Raw genomic sequence first — 16,545 nt, 5'->3', positions numbered from 1 at the left:
GTTTCAGATCTGGGCTCGTTGACACCTACCAACACCTATACGACTTCGTCCTTTGCATTTGGTGGGAACGGCCATGGCCGTCGCACGCTCGATGCGACGCACGAGTCCCATCAGCCTCCTTCTGGCTGCTCTGTTAGCCTTTGGCTTCATCTGTTTCCTACTGTCTCCCTCGACCCCGTCTGCCTCCGCCTCCGCGTCCGCCGTTTCATCAAAGCAGCGACAACAAGATGCTGCCGAACACCCTCTCTCCCCTCCGACGAAGCCTTTCCTCAAGTCGCAACCACTCCGCAGTGATGGTTACAAGGCCGCCCCGCCAGTGGTGCACTACGACCTCAACAATCTAACCAGCACGAGTCAATCAATCGCCAAGGGCGAGCGGATCCTCATCCTCACTCCGCTGGCACGCTTCTACCAAGGATATTGGGACAATCTGGTCAAGCTGAGCTACCCGCACGAGCTGATCTCGCTGGGTTTCATCGCGCCCAAAACCAAGGGCGGGAATACAGCCGTAGCTGCGCTGGAGAAAGCCATCTCTCTCACCCAGTCCGGCCCAATCGATGACCGCTTCGCCAGTATCTCAATTCTGCGCCAAGACTTTGATCCCCCACTAGCTTCGCAGGATGAGAAAGTCCGACACAAGATGGCTGCTCAGAAAGAGCGGCGCGAATCCATGAGTCGCGCTCGCAACAGTCTCGTCTTTACCACGCTAGGCCCAAGTACCTCGTGGGTGCTCTGGCTGGACGCGGATATCGTGGAAACTCCCGCTTCTCTAATCCAAGACTTGACAAGCCATGATCAACCTGTCATCGTGCCCAACTGCTTCCAGCGATACTACGATAGTAGTTCTCGCAAATGGGACATTCGGCCCTATGACTACAACTCGTGGATTGACAGCGAGGTGGCTCAGGATCTGGCCGCAAACATGGGTCCTGAGGAAATCTTGCTGGAAGGATATGCCGAAATCCCGACATACCGGACTCTCATGGCCTATCTGCCTGACTTCAAGGCGCTGGATCCCCAACGGATGGTAGCCCTTGATGGCGTTGGTGGCACGGCCCTTATGGTCAAGGCTGACGTACATCGCGACGGCGCCATGTTTCCCGCTTTCTCATTTTTCCACCTGGTTGAGACGGAGGGTTTCGCCAAGATGGCTCGCCGACTGGGATATTCAGTGGCTGGACTTCCCGATTATTTTGTATGTGCCTTGACCTGATCTTGTAACTGGAATTCCGCATGCTAACCGCAGGACAGATCTACCATTATAACGAGTAACGGGTAATCCTTGGGTTCTCTTCTAAATTCGCCTACATGCGTCGTGCGCTGTGCGCCGAGGCTACGTCTTTCTCCTATCTTTGCTGCAAGGGAAACAGCACCCTCTATCTTCTACATCTCTCGGCGTTTGTGTTCGATTGTCTAGTTCTATGTCTTTTTCTCGCTTTTTCTTGCGCACGGTCGTGAAAATATTCCTTCTTCTCCATCGGGGATAATCAAAATCGATTGCCATCGCGGGTATGTTGAAAGGTCTTGGGTATTTGGCTGGGAAATTAGGTTCGGGGATGGGGTGCGGCGTTAGGACTCTTTCAAGGTTTCCTTGGCTTGAGTGCTCGTTTTGACGAAATATCTACTCTTGCTGACAGAACTGTCAAAAGCGTGAAATATACGAATGTCGAAGCTGTTCAATTATCCAATTCGAGGCTCTGTGAACGTTGTTGACAAGCCTCATTCAATTAGACTAGTCGGTTTGCCACTATTTTTCTGACCTCTATAGACTACAAAATGAATGACTCGACGTCACCCTGCTTTACTTCTATTAGACAACCCATGATACGAACTGTTCATCAACAACGACCCACAAGGACCAAGTTCAAGTCTTGCACTTGCTTACTCCCAGGAAATGCTATAGAAAGTTAGTCGTCATCAATAAACAGCCCAGAAGGGGAATACTCACGCAAGCATAATACCCGCTCCAACGGCAACAGCCAAAAACTGCGTGATGGTCTTCCGCACCTCGGCGCCCTTATCCTTGCCGGTCTCCAGCAACTCTGGGATAACCGCAACAGTGCCGACGTATAGGAAGGTGCCTGCAGTAAAGGGAAGAAGCATATCACCCCAGGAAAGACTGGTTCCCCAAAGACCAGAAGTAGCAGCATCCTCCAGCGTAGCGCCTTTCCCTCCGAACTCCTGGACAGCAATTCCAATCAAAGTACCCAGGAAAGCACCGACGGCAGTGACAAACTGTGCACCCATAGCCTTGCGCTTGGAGAAGCCCGACTGCACCAGAAGAGCAAAGTCGCCCACCTCGTGAGGAATCTCATGAAAAAAGACAGCAACAGTGGTTGTTGCACCAATAGTCGGTGAGGCATAAAAGGACGACGACAGAGCGAGACCGTCGGTAATGTTGTGAGTGAAATCTGCAATGAGGTTGAGGTACCCACCCAGCTTGACGCTGGGGTTGATTTCCTTCTCGGGGGCCGGGTCCGCCGGGGATGACTCCTGGGCAGACTTGGCCGACTTGCGCTGCTTCACATCGCCGGTGGATTTACTGTCAACACTAGCACCTGTTGATGAGGCGCTGGGAGTTTCTGCGTGAGAGTGGCTGTGAGAATGGTCGTGGCCGCCTTCGCCGCCTGTTGCGATGCGCAGAGCTTTGTCCATTGCCACAAAGGTGAAAAATCCCACCATGATACCCAGGCCTAGAACGAGGTTCTTGTTCGGCTCAACCATGACAAAGCTGACGTGGTCGGGGGAGTCTTCGCCGAGGAAGATCTCCGGGAGTAGATGGAACAATGTGTCGCCCAGCAGACCTCCCACTGCGAACGCGACCATGACCGACAGAGAAGAAGGATCGATGTTGGGAGGGCATAGTGCCAAGAGGAAATCTATTGATATATTAGCGTAATGGCAAGGGCTTTGGGGGGGGGGGGTGCAGGACGTACTGGGAGGACCAGAGATATACAGTGTTGCCAGGAGAGAGTTCACAGCCGGGCTTCCTGGGAAGAGCACAGCGAATATCTTCGCCGTCAGACTGGTAGTTTCGGGCGCCGTAGCTCGTTTATGTTCGTTGAGTGATTCCACCAGAGGACAATTCTTCAAGGAAGTCAGCCTTTGCTCAGAAGAGAATACGTCCAATAAGTTCGGTCAATTGTAGACCTCATACCTGCAATTGGTCCTCGATTTGGCTGACCGACAAATCACCAGGACGCACATTAGCCGCGGCCAATGCCGAGAACATAAAGCATCCAGCAGCAAGGGCAAAGCCCATGCGGCGCGAAGGAAGAAATCGCGAGGCCATTGAGATGTATGCTAAGCTGGGGCGAGAGAAGACGACACGAGGTACGAACAGCCCGCGCGACCTCGAAGCCGCTTATCGCCGGGGTCGGACCACGTTATCGCGGGCGCGGGAAGCAAACATGCCAAGCCTATGGGTGCAAACACTAAAAAGTTTCGATAACGCTGATAATTCTCGTCCGACACGCAATCGCAGTCCAGCACCACCGCCAACAATATGGGCAAGATCCTGCAGAAGAAAAAGAACCGCTCTGGCCTTTCCAAAGCACGGCCGAAGAACAATCGGCTCAAGAGTGGTAACAAGAAGATTAATGTGCTGGGCAACGCCATTATCGCCGAGAACTGGTATGATCAATCCCACCTCCGGGGGAAAAAAACCGTCGTGCTACGAGTTGACCAATGTCCTAATTCTTTTTCTTTGCTATAGGGACAAGAGTCAGACTCTCACACAAAATTACAAGCGACTCGGTCTGCTCCACAAGCTCAATGCCCCCACCGGCGGTAAAGAACGACTCCCCGGACAAGAAGATCTTACCGGAGCCCCGAACTCTCTGCATATCAATGGCAGCGCCAAGGCCGCGGCTCAAATAGATCTGGGCGAGACACGTGTGGAGCGCGATCCGGAAACTGGCAAGATTCTACGCGTGATTCGCGAGGAGGATGACATCGAAGTTGCTGGTCGAAAGCACCGGCGTGCCAACCCGCTCAACGACCCGCTGAACGACCTGTCGGACGATGAAGCGGAGGGCCAAATCAGCTCAGTCGGACCGACCACGTCGATTGTGCAGCAATTAGAGCGCCAAGCCGATTTGGAAGGAGTGGCCTCGAAGGCCAAGAAGCCTCGACACCAGAGCACCCGCGAACAGGAGTGGATCACTCGTCTGATTGAGAAGCATGGGGATAACTACACGGCTATGGCTCGTGACCGGAAGCTGAACCCCATGCAACAAAGTGAAGGTGATCTGCGGAGGAGAATCAACAAGTGGAAGAAGACTCAGGCGTGATGACGGAATTGTATGTCTCTTCAGCATTCGGTTCGGGCGATTCTGGCGTTATCATTCTTCCTTCTCGCGGTTCCTTTTCAAAAAGGAAAAAAAGTGGCTTACTCTATGCACATCTACCACAGACAGACAGTGCTGAACAGTGTATAGCGTCCTTGGTAGTGGATGAACATTAGAACTATCTATAAAACAGGACACTGGTATCTTTGTTAATGTACATCAGTTGTGACCTAGAGTCGAGTAGGTGACGATGCCAGCCGGAGGGAGGTTCATGCGCTGCACGACTCGCACCCAGCGACGGCGCCGCCATTCGCCTACTCCAAAAGAAGCCGGGGCTGCTTCTTCCCAGTCTTGGCCGGTAGATCTTTTCCGATCTTTGTTCTTCCCTTTGTTCGTAGATGAGGGCTTCGTCTCGGGCTGCAGGTCGCCGTAGGCTATGGTGGTCATTTCTTCCTCCTCTTCCGCCCGCGATGTAGCAGAATCGGGAGGAAGATCCCAAACCCAGCCCCCAACCTCGTCGACAATGGCATTTCCTTCTGGCGTCACACCTGGAATCTCAAATCCAACTCCGGTGATCATGCGCTCCATCACCCACTCACGACAGTCTAAATCTAGCTCCCATTTCTTGCTCTTCCACTTCCACCCATTTGGGGCTTGGACGTCGTCAAAGAAGCGGCATCCACGCGGCCGATCCCCGGCGATGCGAGATGGAGACAAGGGGTCATAAGGTTGGCGACTGAATAGGAAATTCTCCCACCCAGATTCTGATGTCCCCGACACCCGATGTTGAAGTTCAAAGATCTCTACCTCGCGTTCCTCCGGGTCACTGTCCACTGAGATGTCTGCCAGTTGCTCTAGAGTTGACATTGCTGCTGATGGAGTCGCTGGGAGGGGCTTGCCGAATAACTCCTTTCCCTGTTCCTCACCAAAGGGTGACTCCAGGTCCGGTAGTCCACCAACATCCTGCATCAACCCCTCGAAAAACAGTCGCACTTTTGGGTTGTTTGATAGAATCGCCGCGTTGCCTCCAACAAGCATTATCAATTTGAGGGGCAAAAGGTGCGCAGTCAAGAATAGCACCACCGCAGACACTGTGCAGCCCAGGAACAAAGTGGACGACAGCTTTTCATTAGAAAAGTTGGTTAGGGGAGCAAAAACGGAAATCGTGGCATCGTGAACGTCGGAGAAATCGGCCATACAGTTCTGCAGATCTCGCATGTTGCGGAAGAAATCTTTAGAAGTCTCTGAGGCTGGCTTGATTGTCCTTGCTGGCGCCAGCGCGGGTCCTTCATAGGAATAATATGGGGTAGTGCTGGAAGTAGAAGTAGACGGTGGTGGTGGATGGCGAGTCACGAACGCGGGCACCATGATGAAAAGCAGGAGAACCACCAGTGGTAGTACCACAAGCAGGTGCGGATCCAAGCAGATGAAAGAATACACAAACAAGAATGATAAGGTATGGGTTGGCTTCCTCCAACTCAGCAACCGTTCAACCCGATTCTGGAAGAGAAACACCACGCCGATTCTAGACAGAAGTCAGCCCCTCATTATGGCGACTTCCACGATGTCTGAGTATCATTACCTTGCATTGAAACGCCGAAAGTTATTTGTCATGGCTGGGAGGCTAAAAGCCGGTCGCTTAGGAGAAGTCCCCAAAGCCCGGTCTCTGGCATTGGGATCATCCTCGTCATCGTCGGTGGGGACGACTTGTTGTAGAAGTCTGGCAGACCACGGTTAGTATATGGTAGGAGGATGTCTGTCTATCTGAAGAATCAAGTATACTTGGTGAATAGTCGATCCTGGATGGAGCTTTTCGACTGCGATGATGATCGCGAGTGCACACTGTCCATCGAGTCTTTGCGCTCATGTCTCGGCTTCTTAGAGAAGACCGGGACAGGCTCGTCGCGGTTCACCAGGGCTTCGGAGGTAAGTTCATCCATGCTGAAGGAAGGTCGGCATAACTCGCAGGAGAGTTGCAGAGCAAAAGGACGCAGGGCCTCGGAGGGGGGGAGAGCGGGCAATATCGGCACCTCAGCGCAAGCACATGCTCTGATGATGTCTCCTGGATTGGGCAAGCGTCCTTTTTCCGGGGTTGCGCTGCGGTATCTAGATTACCGGCCGTCGGCGGGCACAGTCAACCTGAGTATGAGTAAGATTCGTAAGATTGGTACGAGCGGTGCGGTATGGGTACGCACCCGCTTGCAGTACGCAATGGGCAGGAATCAGGGGAACCTGCAAAAAAGCTGCAGCTGTTTACTTCCTCTCCTTTGACTTCTTATCTCCCCGCCCAGTGATCCTCAGTGCTTCCCACCTTTAGCTTGCTGTGAGCTCTCTCTTTGTGACGTGCTTTGTTGCGGTGGATCCCACTCAGGGTATATCCATTGCGACCGCCTTGTGCACTTGCCCCAGCAACTAAACGGCAAAGCTACGCCGAAATTATTTCGCGGTGACCCAAGTCCTCCACTGCCTTCAACACTTCCAACTCTTCGCTTGGGCACCGAAGTCTGCCGTCTTCCCCAAATTTTCCCTCCGAAATGGACCGGTAGCCGCCATTCGACGAGTCGCGCGACTGTGCTCAAGGCTCTTTCTGTTTTGGTCCGAAGCCGCTGTCTCCTGAATGCCATTGCAGCTAGCTCCTGGGATTTCTCGGTTCTATGAGCCCAAGCGGCTTGTCAACTTAAGGATTGTTCCATCTCGCTGAAAGTCGCCTCAGATTTGGAACAATGCCAGTCAAGCCATCGCAGACTTCGGGGAGGGGTCAGTCGGGTTCAGTCCAATCACGGTCATCCAATCCGTCCAGAAACGACGACTCGGGCTCAGGAGGTAAAGCGATACACTCGCCCGGCAGGAAACATTATCAGGAAGCTGACGAACTCCAAACAGCCGAGACCCCGGCCCGCAGACGCCTGCAGAAGGCTGCCTCGACCACCTTCCACATGAATACCTCAAACAATTTCGATTCCCAGTCCGCAAAAGGTGTAGCAGGCCCACGTTCAGGGGGGATGAGTCGGCGAAGACTATCTGTTCGGGATCAGAGTGCTCCTCAGGGGCCACGACCACAGGAATCTTCGCGCTGGAGGTGAGTGTTTGCTTCCCCTGTTTCGCTGGACCGCACTTGCAGTCAGCTCATCATCTTACCGCAATCTAACAATAAATGTATTACAGCAAACCCTCTGGCGTGTACCTCCACTCTGGAAACTCCTCGATTGACTCCACGAACGATTCGACCAAAGGCTACAATCTCCGATCTACAAGTGTGGGAAACCTAGCGAAGGCGGAAACCAACCAAACCCCTCCGGAAAGCATGGAATTTCTGGCGCCGATCAACTTCGATGACTTCCACAACAGTATCATGGCCGAACCTAGCCTGAACCATTTTCCTTTGCCAGGAAATAGAGGTGCGGGGTCTGAAAATCGCGATTCGGGCCTGTCGACAGCCAGCTCTTGGACAAACCATAGCTATGACGGCAATATTTCAGACCGCACGAGAGGCGCTTCGAATCGCCGGAAGAGCGATGTATCGCGCCTGAACGGCCAGAACCTCCCCGCGCCGGGACTCTTGACAGCCTCAGCCAACACCCGATCGCGGCGTCAGAGTCTTGCGCAAACCCCCGGCGCGACTGGTCCTGGCTCGCGAGGTCCACGCAAATCTATCAGCTCCGGGGCCTTTGCCCCCACGAATGCTTCAGCAAGGCGCGCCAGCTTGAGTGCCCGCAAAGTTAGTGCCGATACAAGAATGGATTCGAGCAATTTCTTGCGCCCTCGGGGCTCACAGCTAGGCCCAAGTCACGATGAGGCCAAAGTTCCCTCTTCCGTCCGAAGCCTGAAGGCAAAGTCTTTCCAGCCCAGTGCACGCGAACCACCTCCAACCTATCTGACAGCCTCTGGGATAACCGATCACACGCGCTCTTCGTCAACCAATGCTGTTCGTACACCAGTCAAGAACCCATCTGGAGCGGTAGTCACCACTCCTTCATCTTCCAAGCGTATGTCTGTCATGCCGCATGCCACTGGTCTAGGTGCCCGTACCATCAGCCCCACAGATGCACGGCGCATGAAGCGGATGTCAATTGCGCCTCCTGCGCCTCCTATGCCACATACCCCTCCCACCCAGACTGAGCCCCTTCCTTGTCGGCCTCTATCATCAACTCAATCCCCATCCTTTCTCCCGAGGAAAAGCGTCACCCCTTCCTCTAACCGAACCACTCCAGATCCGAATCGTAAATCATACAGCTCTGGGCTGTCTGTGTCGTCGAACACCAGCTACAACTCGGTGCGAAACTCTAGCAGCTCGCTTCAGCCGCGTTTCTCTCAAAATTTCTCTTCGTCTCGATTGCCGACCCCCAAGCCACGTACGGAGCAAGCGACGAATAACACCGAGGAAGAGGTGCCACCTGTTCCGGCAATTCCAAAAGCTTACGAGTCTCCCAAGGGTGAACTCGAGGCGCCTGTCTTCCCAGCGCCAAGAAAGCCTAGCTTGCCAGTAGATATCAGCCTTCTGAACATTGCTCAAGACTCGGACTCGGACGTCCATGGTCAGCTGGGTTCCACGGGAGATGAAAATGTTGATAACACTGCTGGGCGGCTCACAAAAACGCCCGAGTCGCGAACACGAACCTCCACCGTCCTGGGTCGCAAAGGCTTGCAGCCAGCAAAATTGCCGCCATTGAACCTTTTGCCACTGGGTACCCCAATGACGACAAAAATTGAAGCACTGAAAGACCGTGAAGCTGAAGAGCGCAAGACACATACCCCTTCCCACCAAGTCATTCCAAAGACCCCTAGCACCCCAATGACAGCCTCGAAGGCCAATTTCTGGTCTTATCGTGACGACGATGATGAGAAGGTCCCTGCTACTCAAGTACGGAGCAGCACATCTCACTTTGCGATAAGTTCCAGCTCCACGGCAGCGCTGAGGGCGGCCAGCAGCACAAGCGCTTTTGGGTCCTTTGATACTCCCAATGGTACTCGCAATATCTCGCCCTATGCGTCATACACGTTGCCTAAGAGCAGAACCGATCTCAACGGTCTTCGTCACCAGGCTAGCGGTGACTATTCTAATAGAGTCTCCCAGTCCTATAAGTTGACTGGTCCGCGGCCTCAGACACAAAGTGCCATATTCACGCCTGTCACGGAACGGCTCAGTCAGATATCGACACCATCCGAGCCAGAGACCACCGCTGTACCTCACTCTTCTCTGCGTGATAAGTTGAACGTGGCACGGATCCGCAGTAACTCGAAGGGGAAGCATTCGTCCGAGATTGACACGGACCCAGCCAAATACGACCATATGCCGCCGCCTAAACTTCCAGCGTCTGCAACATGGAATAATTTGTCTTCGGCGACGTCTACCAGTCCCAACCTCAAGACATCGTATCTCAAGCCTCGGCGGCAATCGTCAGTGTCAAGTCTCACCAAGCAATCCGCCCCTCGGAAGCCTAGTGTCAGCAGTGAAAAGAGTCTGACTTTGGAGCCTACCCCGTCCAATGAGTCTGCCGGGAGTGACCACTCGCAAAACCGCCCCGCTAGCAACTATATTTCTCCCGTTCACAAGCTGATCAACTCCGCACGGTCTAGTGCAGCCGCTTCTGCTCGGCCGGCTGACTCCAACATCGATGCAGATGTTGTGCTTGCTGATGACGAAATGAAGAAGCTAGGAGCTAAAAGAAAGGACTTTGAAAGTGCTGCCAAAGCTTTGGATGAACTGCGTCGCAAGGCAGGCCCTAAGGATCGTGTCAGTCCCGCTGCTGCTCTGAAGATGGCAAACCTGAATATCTTTGAGCGAGGAGAGATTATCGATTACCGTGACATCTTCTTCTGCGGCACTCAAAACGCGAAGAAACATGTTGGGGATCTTCACTCTGGCGCCGCCAATTTCGGGTATGACGATGATCGTGGTGACTATAACATCGTAATCGGCGATCACCTCGCATACCGCTACGAGGTTGTGGACGTCTTGGGCAAGGGAAGCTTCGGACAAGTAGTGCGATGTGTCGACCACAAGACCGGTGCTTTGGTTGCAGTCAAGATCATCCGCAACAAGAAGCGATTCCATCAACAGGCCTTGATCGAAGTCAATCTTCTCCGCAAGCTGAAAGACTGGGACCCCGAGCGCCGTCACAGTGTGGTCAACTTTGTTGAAAACTTCTACTTCCGTGGCCATCTCTGTATCTCGACTGAACTGCTGGGCATCAACCTTTATGAATTCATCAAGGCTCACGACTTCCGAGGCTTCTCCCTCAAGCTCATTCGTCGATTCACGAAGCAGATGCTCAGCAGTCTCGTCCTGCTGCACGCCAAGAAAGTCATTCATTGTGATTTGAAACCAGAGAACATCCTTCTCGTTCACCCCTTGAATTCCGAAATTCGCGTGATTGACTTCGGGTCAAGCTGTTTTGAGAATGAAAAGGTCTACACCTACATCCAAAGTCGTTTCTACCGGTCCCCTGAGGTCATTCTGGGAATGTCCTACGGTATGCCTATCGACATGTGGAGTGTTGGGTGTATCTTGGCGGAGCTGTTCACTGGTTATCCCATCTTTCCAGGTGAGAATGAACAGGAGCAGCTGGCCTGCATAATGGAGGTCTTCGGCCCCCCGGAGAAGCATTTGATCGAGAAAAGCACCCGCAAGAAGCTGTTTTTTGATTCCCTAGGCAAGCCGCGCCTGACCGTCTCGTCCAAGGGACGGCGCCGTCGTCCTAGCTCAAAGGAACTCCGGCAAGCTCTCAAATGCGACGATGAGGCTTTCCTCGATTTTATCACCCGCTGTCTGCGCTGGGATCCTGCGCGCCGACTTACTCCCCATGATGCGCTCAAGCATGAGTTCATTACCGGCATCAAAGCGACCACCCGACCCCGGATGTACGCAGCAGTGAACTCTCCCTCCAAGCGTGGCACCTCAGCTGGGCGTCCGCTTCCGGAGCCTCCAAGCACGAACCTGAAGAGTGGAACGCTCGCGCGTACTCGAGATGCCTCGGGCAATTCCCCGGTCAAGGGCACTGCTGGCAAACGCCACTCGACCATCAGCGGTCTACCGCCGTCCAGTCCCGCCAAGCGAGCGTCTAACAATCCCACCACATCCGGAACTGCATTGCCTCGTGCTTCCGCGCGAAGCATAAGTGGGAAGCCAGACCTTGCTACGGCGGCGGCGGCGACCAGCCTAGTGAGTTAAGAAGGGTCTGATAGCAGCCAAGGACCAAAAAATGCTGACCGGCCGACAGAGGAGCAAATGATGTGATTCCCCTACCTTTTATCCTCATTTGATTGCTGATATTCTCCCGCGCTGTAATCATAATTGCTTCTGTTTTGTTTTTGCTTCTTTCTCTTCTTCTACTATGCATCAGGTGGTTTGTCATGTCGGCATTTATTGATCTGGCTCGGTGAGCTCACGGAGATGAAAGGACGGCATCCATCCTATACCCGTTATGTTGTTCGTTGACAGCATTTGCATCTGGGCCCTGATATGATTTCGTATGAAGGGGTCATTGCGTATATGTCATGTCTCTCGTTTGTCTCCCTTCGTTTTCATCATGACCACACACCCCATCAGGACCTTTTGGTTCTGCCGTTGTACATTTTCCTTTTCTCTTATCTCCTTGCATCTCTGCTGCGAGTATTTCACGACCAGTGATGGCTCAAGTAGAGCATTTGGATTGGCAATGCATTACTGAATCCCCACATGAATTACATGAATATACAATTGCTTGGATCTCCTTTAATAAACAAGAGTTGGTTACCAGAGTAGCCTAAGTAAGCTAGGAAGAATGCATGGCATGGAGGGATTCAATTGATGTCTGTCCGATCTTGATCAGCCCATGTGGCTAAACACCTACCCGTGTCGCTTGATGTAGCTCAGACTGATCTAATCTTCCAACCTCCAATGCTAGAGATTGGCTTCTTTTTCTCATGATAACTGTATTCGCCTGAATGCCGATATAGAGAAGGCTATTATTAGCCCGATACTAGTTAGTACATACATATATACGGCTCAGCCCAAACGAATCTCAGGGCTATTTTATTTAGATTACGACACCACCAATATTCAACTGGGATTGAGATTGAAAATAGTATCAACACAGAGCAGACTATCACCCTGACTTGGGACTGAACCCAGTCCACTCGGGTTGATATGCAGACCGGAGTACATCCATGATGATGTACCTGGCCGGGGAGTGGGTCAGCCCATCGCAGTCGGGCTACTTGGCCTCATCGTCTTATCGGAACTCCACCTCCAACTTTCCTTGTCGCGCGACACTCCCTTCCATGTCGCCGTGGTGCTCTCACAATGAATGGCTTCGATGCTAAGGGCCTCGACGAGGATGCCTTCGGGGAGAAGGCTGGTCTGTCTGGGCTGAAGACCTTCGACGCTTTCCGTGAGTACACGCGATGCAGATGCATAACACTTCCATCAGTCACTTCTCAAGCTTCAATTGCGCCCAAGAATCGATGATCTAATGCCCTTACCCCGTCCGCAGCTAAGACAAAGTCCTCCTATACAACACCCACCCACCGCGGTGGCCAATGGACCGTCCTCATCTTGATTGTCTGCACGGTCTTCGGCCTGCACGAATTGAAGACATGGTACAAAGGCACCGAGCAACACCACTTCACCGTTGAGAAAGGCGTCAGCCACGTATTACAGCTGAACCTGGACATCGTGGTCAACATGCCCTGCGACACACTGCACGTCAACATCCAAGACGCCGCCGGCGACCGCATCCTCGCGAGCAACCTGCTCCAGCGCGAAGACACGAGCTGGAATCTATGGATGGAGAAGCGCAACCACGAGACATACAATGGCAATCACGAGTACCAAACCCTGAGCCACGAGGGCGAGGACCGCCTGTCGGCGCAGGAGGAGGATGCCCACGTCCACCACGTTCTTGGGGAGGTACGGCGCAACCCCCGGCGGAAGTTTGCGAAGGGCCCTCGCATGCGCTGGGGCGAGACTGCAGACTCTTGTCGGATCTATGGAAGTCTGGAGGGGAACAAAGTCCAGGGCGACTTCCATATCACGGCGAGGGGCCATGGGTACCGCGCAGCTGGCGAGCATTTGGACCACAGTGGTATGCTTCCCTTTTCCTCTGGATCGTCATTGCTCCATTTGGGAGTAGCACATCGGGATTCCTTCTCCTTTCCTCCTCTGCTCCTATCCTCTTACTTTCTATGCAGCCAGGCTAACCCGTCACGCCAGTTTTCAACTTCACCCACATGATCACCGAGCTTTCCTTCGGCCCGCATTATCCAACACTCCTGAATCCACTCGATAAGACCATCGCCGAGTGCGACAGCCACTACCACAAGTTCCAATACTTCCTCTCCGTCGTCCCAACGCTCTACACCAAAGGTCGCAGCGCACTCGACGCGTACACCCGCGCCCCCGCGGGCGTCGCCGCCCGCTCCAGCCGCAACACCATCGTCACGAACCAGTACGCGGCGACCAGCCAGTCGGGCCCGCTCGTCGAGACTCCGTATCTGATCCCGGGCATCTTTTTCAAGTACAACCTCGAGCCGATCATGTTGCTGGTCAGCGAGGAACGGACCGGGTTCCTGCGGCTGGTTATCCGGTTGATCAATACCGTGTCCGGGGTTCTTGTTACCGGTGGCTGGCTCTACCAGATCTCTGGATGGGCTGCAGAGGTGATCGGGCGGAGGAGACGTGGTCATTCGGAGGGTGTGTTGACGGGGAAGCATTTTATGGATTGAAACCGAGTTTGCGGTCGTGATTCTGGATCCATTTAGGCTGCGATTGTTCCATTTGCATTTGCCTTGAGGCGCTTGAACAATGTACCTACTAGGTGGGGACGTCTTTGTCTAGTAGCAATGCTAGGTTGGGTGTATACTCCTATTTAGAAGCCTGATATAGATGACTGCCATTGACAGCAAGCGTCTCATATCACTGCATACAATGCTTTATTGCAGTAGAGGTGTAATGTAGACAAGATCATGGTATAATATAACAAAGAATGCGCCGCCTCCATCGTCATGCCTGACATGCTCCACAGAGCAGGGATCTGTGCAAGAGAAACAACTCGAAAATCAAACCTCGAAAATCTCGCCCATGCCAACGCCAGCTCCTTCCGCGCCAGCACGGCTGTCGACCAGATCCAAGCGCCAACCGTTCCAGTCACGCAGCTTGCGCTTGATCTCGCGCACCCATTCGACCCGCTTACGCGCTTCTTCCTCAGCCTGGGCACGGGCATACTCTGCTTCGTCAAAGTCATCTTCAAGGTTCTCCTCGGACAGAAGTTCCAGGCTGCCGCGCGTCGCAGGTGGATGGGGATGCGGCGGGTTAGATGAGCCAGCACGAGAACGGTTACCGCCGCTACCAGTGAAAGCGGCCAAGCCGCTAGACAGCACCGTGGAGAAAGACGAGTGCTGCGGCCCGGCCATGCTGCGACGACGAGCATGCTCCGCTCTCCCGCCAACGAGATCGACTTCGTCAAAGGCGTTAGCCGCAGGATCCCCGATGGCAGGTTCAACGCCCTCGTCGGCGAGCTGCTGACCGGCCAGTTCCTGTCGCTTCTCCTGCCACACGCCGCGGCGCAAGTCAAAGTTCTCACCTTCGAGCTCGCGAATGCGCCGCTCAAGTCGCTGGCGCTCCTCGTCCTCGAGCTCGTCGAGGGCTTCGTCATCTGCACCGCCTGCATCGCGCTTGCGCATACGGTCACGCTCCTCGCGCAGACGCAGATTCTCGTTCTCAATGCTCGCGAGCTTCTTTCGGAGCACGGCAATCTCCTTGTCTGATTTCTCGGCCTCGCGGAGCCGAGTCTGGTGTCGGTTTTCGGATTCTTTGTGAAGGTTGCCCAAGGCCTGGAGTTTCTTATCCAAGGTGTCGATCTTCTTCTCTCCCTCGCCCTTCTCGTTCTTGAGCTCCTCGATCTCGCGCTGTAGGGTCTTGATCAGGGTCTCGGTGGATGTCTTGTCCACGCCTTCTTTGACGGCCTTCTCCGAAGCCCGCGTCAACGCTTGCTTAGTATCCGTCAGTTCGCGCTGAGAACGCTCTAGCGCGGCCTGGCCCTGCGATACCTTCTCTTCCAACGCCGCTAGTTGGGTCTCGTGCTCGCTATTCGAGGAGGACTGCGAGGTGAGCTGTGCGCGCAGGTTGGAGATATCCAACTCCATAGACTCGATAGTAGCCGACTTGGATTCCAGCTGGCGCACAAGATCCGCCGGGGGAGAGTCTGATGTTCCCGGCACGGCGACACTGGCGGTGCTGCGATGTGACCGGGACTGAAGCTGTGAGTTTTGCCGTTGGAGCGCAGCAATCTCCTCTTCCTGTGAAGTCGCAGTGTTAGTCCACAGGGTGGTTGGTGTATCGGTGGCAAGCTGAGATGGAAACATACCAGGGACTCGAGGCTGGCTGCCTTTTCCTCGGCCTGCTTCAACTTCTCCCGCAGCTCCGCTCCATCCACGCTAGCCTCGCGCAGGTCCTCCAATTGGTCCTCCGTCTTGCGCCAGCGCGTTGTCGCATCAGAAAGATCTTTCTCGAGACGTTTATTATCTTTCTCCAACTCCTCAATACGTGTCGACTGCTTGCGAAACACTTCGTGAACCGACTCCCCGTCTCCAGTCAGGGGCGGAAGTGATTGCGGGGGGACTTGAGTGTTGTCGAGGGAGAAGGCGAAACGCTGCCCTGGGACACGGAAGTTTTCCGGAATGACGATGAGCGCATCTTTGACTGGATGGACAAGGAGGGCTGGCGGCCGTGGCCGGCACGAGGGGCATCCAATCGAGTAGCATGCGGCTCGGCCTCTGGACCTGGAGAGGTAGGCGCAGGGGGCATAGGTTCAACGGGTGACTCGTCGGGCACATCTTGTTTCTCTTGCGGTTGCGGTTCCGGCTCCGGTGCTGGTTCGGCTGCTAGTTCGGGGCTCTTGTCTGCAGTTGTGGTGTCCTCTTGCGGCTTCTCGTCAGCGGGGCCCTCTGCCGGCGCCGCATCCTCAGTAGAAGGCACAGTCTCTTCGGTGGCTTCAGACTCCTTGGGTGTCTCTGCATCCTGTGGAGTATCTGTGGCGGTCGAAGCCTTCTTGTTTGCCTTTTTCTTCTGTTTCTGGAGCTGGGCCACCTGCAAAACACGGGGATCATTAGCGATGGACCCATCGTCCTCCACGGATGAGACCAACCCTTTTCTTAGCGGCAGCCAGCTTTTCGGCCTTGACGCGCTCCTCGTCGTCGGCCATTATGTCTTGCTTCGGAGTGCAGCAATGGAGTGTAAGGGGAGGATGAGGTGGAAGGGGACGGAGAATGGACAGCT

General features: G+C 54.1%; 7 protein-coding genes across 7 annotated transcripts; 4 read left to right on the top strand and 3 right to left on the bottom strand.

The window, feature by feature from the left end:
• Window positions 1-73: 73 nt before the first annotated feature.
• Window positions 74-1,272, top strand: N7459_004386 (mannosyltransferase complex subunit MNN9; the record flags this gene model as incomplete). Its single annotated transcript, XM_056943570.1, has 2 exons — window positions 74-1,195; window positions 1,252-1,272. 2 exons carry the CDS (start codon window positions 74-76, stop codon window positions 1,270-1,272), a joined length of 1,143 nt encoding a protein of 380 aa, XP_056800453.1.
• A 609-nt stretch (window positions 1,273-1,881) lies between these two features.
• Window positions 1,882-3,292, bottom strand: N7459_004385 (Zn(2+) transporter YKE4; the record flags this gene model as incomplete). Its single annotated transcript, XM_056943569.1, has 4 exons — window positions 1,882-1,897; window positions 1,949-2,879; window positions 2,937-3,087; window positions 3,158-3,292. 4 exons carry the CDS (start codon window positions 3,290-3,292, stop codon window positions 1,882-1,884), a joined length of 1,233 nt encoding a protein of 410 aa, XP_056800452.1.
• A 213-nt stretch (window positions 3,293-3,505) lies between these two features.
• Window positions 3,506-4,292, top strand: N7459_004384 (nucleolar protein 16; the record flags this gene model as incomplete). Its single annotated transcript, XM_056943568.1, has 2 exons — window positions 3,506-3,633; window positions 3,716-4,292. The coding sequence occupies 2 exons, from the start codon at window positions 3,506-3,508 to the stop codon at window positions 4,290-4,292; spliced, it is 705 nt and encodes a 234-aa protein (XP_056800451.1).
• Window positions 4,293-4,508: 216 nt separating this feature from the next.
• Window positions 4,509-6,229, bottom strand: N7459_004383 (PEX28-32 family peroxisomal membrane protein; the record flags this gene model as incomplete). The annotated part of the gene is made up of 3 exons (XM_056943567.1): window positions 4,509-5,814; window positions 5,872-6,009; window positions 6,072-6,229. 3 exons carry the CDS (start codon window positions 6,227-6,229, stop codon window positions 4,509-4,511), a joined length of 1,602 nt encoding a protein of 533 aa, XP_056800450.1.
• A 783-nt stretch (window positions 6,230-7,012) lies between these two features.
• On the top strand, window positions 7,013-11,460 carry N7459_004382 (putative protein kinase; the record flags this gene model as incomplete). Its single annotated transcript, XM_056943566.1, has 2 exons — window positions 7,013-7,368; window positions 7,455-11,460. The coding sequence occupies 2 exons, from the start codon at window positions 7,013-7,015 to the stop codon at window positions 11,458-11,460; spliced, it is 4,362 nt and encodes a 1,453-aa protein (XP_056800449.1).
• Window positions 11,461-12,573: 1,113 nt separating this feature from the next.
• N7459_004381 (endoplasmic reticulum-Golgi intermediate compartment family protein) lies at window positions 12,574-13,994 on the top strand (the record flags this gene model as incomplete). Its single annotated transcript, XM_056943565.1, has 3 exons — window positions 12,574-12,661; window positions 12,764-13,354; window positions 13,483-13,994. The coding sequence occupies 3 exons, from the start codon at window positions 12,574-12,576 to the stop codon at window positions 13,992-13,994; spliced, it is 1,191 nt and encodes a 396-aa protein (XP_056800448.1).
• A 333-nt stretch (window positions 13,995-14,327) lies between these two features.
• On the bottom strand, window positions 14,328-16,471 carry N7459_004380 (uncharacterized protein; the record flags this gene model as incomplete). Its single annotated transcript, XM_056943564.1, is given in 4 exon segments — window positions 14,328-15,617; window positions 15,635-15,919; window positions 15,934-16,356; window positions 16,415-16,471. The coding sequence occupies 4 exon segments, from the start codon at window positions 16,469-16,471 to the stop codon at window positions 14,328-14,330; spliced, it is 2,055 nt and encodes a 684-aa protein (XP_056800447.1).
• Window positions 16,472-16,545: the final 74 nt, after the last annotated feature.

This window comes from Penicillium hispanicum (genome assembly GCF_028827665.1).
Source record: "Penicillium hispanicum strain IBT 35686 chromosome Unknown utg000004l_segment0_segment0, whole genome shotgun sequence".
NCBI classification, from domain to species: domain Eukaryota; kingdom Fungi; phylum Ascomycota; class Eurotiomycetes; order Eurotiales; family Aspergillaceae; genus Penicillium; species Penicillium hispanicum.
Note: the sequence above shows the minus strand (reverse complement) of the source record. Positions and strands in the feature narration are given on the sequence as shown.